The sequence below is a fragment of the Polyodon spathula genome, chromosome 22, assembly GCF_017654505.1.
Source record: "Polyodon spathula isolate WHYD16114869_AA chromosome 22, ASM1765450v1, whole genome shotgun sequence".
NCBI classification, from domain to species: Eukaryota; Metazoa; Chordata; class Actinopteri; order Acipenseriformes; family Polyodontidae; genus Polyodon; species Polyodon spathula.
The window spans coordinates 6887790-6892746 of NC_054555.1; the positions used below are offsets into that span (position 1 = coordinate 6887790).

The 4957-nt window shown below is 36.9% G+C and overlaps 1 protein-coding gene across 1 annotated transcript; it reads right to left on the bottom strand.

Annotated features, from left to right (window-relative positions):
• On the bottom strand, positions 1-1086 carry LOC121297503 (trace amine-associated receptor 3-like). Its single transcript, XM_041223852.1, has one exon. The coding sequence runs from the start codon at positions 1084-1086 to the stop codon at positions 1-3; it is 1086 nt and encodes a 361-aa protein (XP_041079786.1).
• Positions 1087-4957: the final 3871 nt, after the last annotated feature.

Consider the following 4957-nt stretch of genomic DNA (forward strand, 5'->3'; position numbering starts at 1 on the left):
TTATCTTGAGAAGGTGCTGAGTTCTGTATGAGCCTGTCTGCGGGTGTCTCCAGAAAGGTCACTGTCTTGAAATTGCCTCCCTATCATCTTGCAGCCCAGGATAATTACAAAAGCTCGTCGAAAGGACTTGTTGAAGAATCCATGTAAAAAGGGGTTCATGGATGAGTTGATGTACCCCAGCCAAAGAAACACCTCCAGAACGATGGGGCTCGTGCTGTATCCCATGAACGGGTTTATTATGTTTACGATGAAGAATGGGAGCCAACAGACCAAGAAGACGCCCATAATTATGCTCAGAGTTTTGGTTGCTTTCCGTTCCTTTTTCATAGTAAACCTCTGCCTTGCTCTCAGGGGACAGAAAATTCGGCTGTTGACTTGGTTCTCAACAGTATCTATCTGCCTCGCCTGCTTCCGGGCAACTCTGAAGAGCTTTCCATAAGCTGCCAACATGATGGCTGCTGGTATGTAGAAGCAAAGCATAGAAGCAACAACGGCATAGGGGATGTTAACCACTAGTATACAAATATTGGGGCCAAACTCTTTCAGAAGCTTCTCAGTGCCCTTGACATGCAGGTCCAGGACCACAGGGACACAGGAGACCAGCAGTGGAAGAATCCAACACAGAAAAAGAATCTTGGCCATCCTGCTGGTAGACATCCTGTAGGTGTACCTCAATGGGTCACGCACAGTGAAGTAGCGGTCAAAGGCGATGCAGCTGAGGTTATAGATGGAGGTGGTGCAGAACGTGACATCCAGGATGAAGTGGACCTTGCAGAAGGTCTCCCCAAACTTCCAGCTGTCAACGGTCCTGACTAGGCTGAAGGGCATCACCAGCACTCCCACCAGAAAGTCAGACACAGCCAGAGACAGAAGAAAGGTGTTGGTGGGAGTCTGCAGTTTTTTAAAGTAAGCAATGGATATTATTACCAGTAAGTTACCTAAAACTGCTATGAGTGTGATTGCAATCAGAGTGGAAGCCAGGAACCCTCGTCCTACTTCTTCCAATACACCTGCCTCACTGCGGGACAAGGTGTGGTTTAGAATGCCCTCTAAGGAGAATTCACTGCTAATGACCACAATCCTCATTGTCTGCTAGTCCCAGGGTAAAAATGCAGACCATGCAGAGGCGAAATCAAAAACCCACCAAGCTTGATTTGTTCCTGCTTTTAAAAAAGTATTGCTGCTCTTTTTAAGGTCTTCTTTCTTTATGTCTTTTGCAATTGTGCTGAACAAATCCCTTTGAGTAACTGGAAGTTATACATCCTGCATATCAGCCTGAACAAGTCTTTTCAAACACATCAGTATTTTGCCTTCAGCTTATTTCAAGCCACACCATCCTTCATTGCGGAAGCCAATAGATGTTAGCAAATCCAAACTACTGTATGTATTCCCCTTTGTTCCGCTTAAGATGGGATTCAGGTTAGCAGGCCTTGCAAAGCACAATGTCCTCTCCTCTCTGTATTATTCGTCTTCAGTAAGACATGTCAGCCAGTGAGTGAGTGTTCATGTTTATTTTGCACATATGCTCTTCATGTTAATATCTGGGATCATTTGAGACATAATTCTCCTGCAAATCATTAACCATTATGACAATAACGAATGGTATAACAACTGCTTCGTGCTTTCCCTGTGTGTAATTTCAACCGAGAAGCACTTGCAGTGTTCTCTTTATCTGCAACAAATCTAGGTTTATCGTCGCTGTTGTTTATTTCTCACAACTCTGTCAAATCTAATTTTGTGTCATTTTAAAATAAAACTGGATATTAATTCTGCTGTTATTAAAATTCTACAAGTCCCATCCAGCATGGTTTAACAATTGACAACCTCAGAAAACAAAGTTATTGTGTGAAAAAAGTCAAACCTTGGACAGTTTATCCAGTCTCCTGGTAACCTGGCTGCTTTTAAAATGTCATAAAACTAATGACCAGAAATTTGAGATAGTAAGATTTAAAGTGAACAGAGAAAAACAATGTTATCCATGATTAACAGTCACTAATATTTAACTCCTATGGAATAATCTATTTCTATTTTGCTTTATTCCACCGTTATAAGAATATAGTACCACTAGTGTAGGTATGGGTGTTGCAGAGATTGTACATAGACAAAGTTTCCTGAACAGTTAAAGCATATCTTACATTTCAAATGTGCTAATGTATTGTATGTTAAAATTGAAGAATGGATTTGTGTCAAGGCACAGGACTCCAGTGGTTAAAATATTTTATTTATATATATATAAACCATAAAACAATAATTTACAATACATCTGGTTGTGCACATAATAGGGCAATAACTATAACATTTTTATATTTTTTTCAACAACACACGCTACAGGTTTATATGTGTAAACACGTAAACTCAGACACATCGTAAATCACTTTAACTTCACATTGATGCATTTTTTTTTTCTTTTGACCTTTCAGAAAATAGGAGAAGGAAAGGGGAATTCATGAGTGGTTGCCATGGCATTTAGTGGTCTACCACTGTGCCTGTGCGATAATACAGCAAGACAATCAATATGTACACAGAATACAGATAATATCCCAGAAAAACACATACAGCATATATATATTTTGACAAACTACTCAGATTTCACTGAAAATAGATTAATTCTTCACTCTACACACACATATATATTTATATATATTACACACATTTAATCTTGAAGCAAGAATAACGGCTTATATTTTATTTTTACAATATAATTTTTTGTCGTTTTTTTCCCCTTATTTACATGTGATCATATATATATATATCTATATATCTATATATATATATATATAGAGAGAGAGAGAGAGAGAGAGAAGTGATCTCGGTTCCCGCAGGCGGGCGCCTCACACAGACGGAGGGTATGTGCACTAAAGCATAGTGCCGATACCGCTATACAAAAGCGCCGGCGCGTATATCGGGTTGTGATTATGTCTTTGTATGTGATTATGTCACCTACCAGCCCTGCTGCCTTCCCCCATGCACGCTACACTCTATATATATATATATATATATATATATATATATATATATATATATATATATATATATATATATATATATATATATATATATATATATATATATATATATATATATATATATATATATATATATATATATATATATATATATATATATATATATATATATATATATATATATATATATATATATATATATATATATATACACACACACACACACACACACACACACACACACACACCCCACCCACTTGCTATATTGCAGCCGTCAGGGTCCAGTATAAATCCTCTACGCAACCCACTTTTTCTCATTTTTCGTATAAAAAACAGCACACCGTTTTAATTCATACTGCAGAAGGGAATTGCTTCTCATCAACTTAAGTCTCCAATTAATTTCATGAGTCTTCCTCTCCTTTCTCAAATGCACAAACCCGCTGCAATGAAATGATCACATTCCAAACATAGGAGGCTTGTTGCTAGGGAGCTGACATCACTACCACCAGTGAAAACCCTTGTTGGCTAAAATGAAAATCGCTTCAGCAAGTAGATATTTAATTTGCTTTGTTTTATTGTGCAATGTGTGCGTATATGATAACAGTATGATATTAATGCTTTGTTTTTATTTTTGTTTGTATTTTTTTTGTTTGTGATGTGCAGTACAGAATAAAAAGAACATTAATTATAAGTGCAATTGCCTATGTATATTGCAGCTACGGCAAGCACAGTTAGACAGTAAAAATGGGGAGCCAACTCCAGGACCATGATATATCCTAATCCTCAGTATAAAGAGGGGCAATATAACATAAAAGCATTTCCATTAAATCATAGTCATTATTTTAAGAGTTTAACAATTGTGATATTATGAACACAGATGAGAAGCGAGTTAAAGTTGTGTTTTCATGGGTCTACTGTAAAGAGTTTTATAATAAGACTGGAGTTTTCTTTTACAACGCAACCAGACTAAAAACGCATATAGAGAAATGTATTTGAATATAAAATGGCATTGCATTTTAAAGTCTTCATTGGACTTCTGTCATACAAACAAGTAAACAAATCTGCATTTCTATTTGCTTGTAAAATGTGGTGTAATTTCAGTGCTTGGCAGCTGTAAGTAGCTGTTATTTTCAGTGGGGTGGGGGAGGGAGGGATTTAATTGCAGCTGTTCAAAGAGGAAATTGGGAATTTAACTATTAAAAATCCTAAAATAGTTCTGCCCTGGCTTTGCTGCAATTAAAGGCAGACAGAATACAAAACCCTAGATTACTGTTATTCATATTTGAGTGTTCTCTTCCATATTCTCTTATCAGAATGGCAGGTTAAGGAAAGTTCAGCATGTTTCTTTACAGCAATGTGCTTTGAAGGATGAGGAACGGGGAGATTTTGTGTTTGGCAAATAACAGCTGCATATTTCATATACTGCAAGGAATAACGTTCCCTTTGTACCTTTTAGTACAAAACATTTGATACAATTGGGTGCCTCTTTCATTTTTATTTACAATGCATTGACAATATACAGTCTAACGTATAGCAAGTAACTGCAATAAAACTCTCAAAAAACTGTGTATTAATGTATAGCACTTTCCTGACCTCAATGCATGTGGCTGTCATGACTGTATGTCAAACTAAATTAACACAGCACCCTTACACATGCTACAAAATGCAACAACAAGGCATGCACATTATTTAACAGAATGGTGAAACAACTCACCAGAACTGGAAAACATCAAATTGCTAGGCAACTTGTGTCTGATTCAGGTTTTTTTCAAGAGCTCGAACAACTTTGTGTAGCAAGCGAAATAGCGTTTGTTTACATGCAATTTTGTAGCGATGAGGTGCACTTGTGGACATCAGAATACAAAACAATTCAATGATATGACGATGGTTCTGGAAAGATTTAATAAACCAATCCCTCAAGACACTCTCGTGATGTCAAGCCACTTTTTTACAAAACAGTACTGCATCCGTTGTGAACAAATCATTTACAA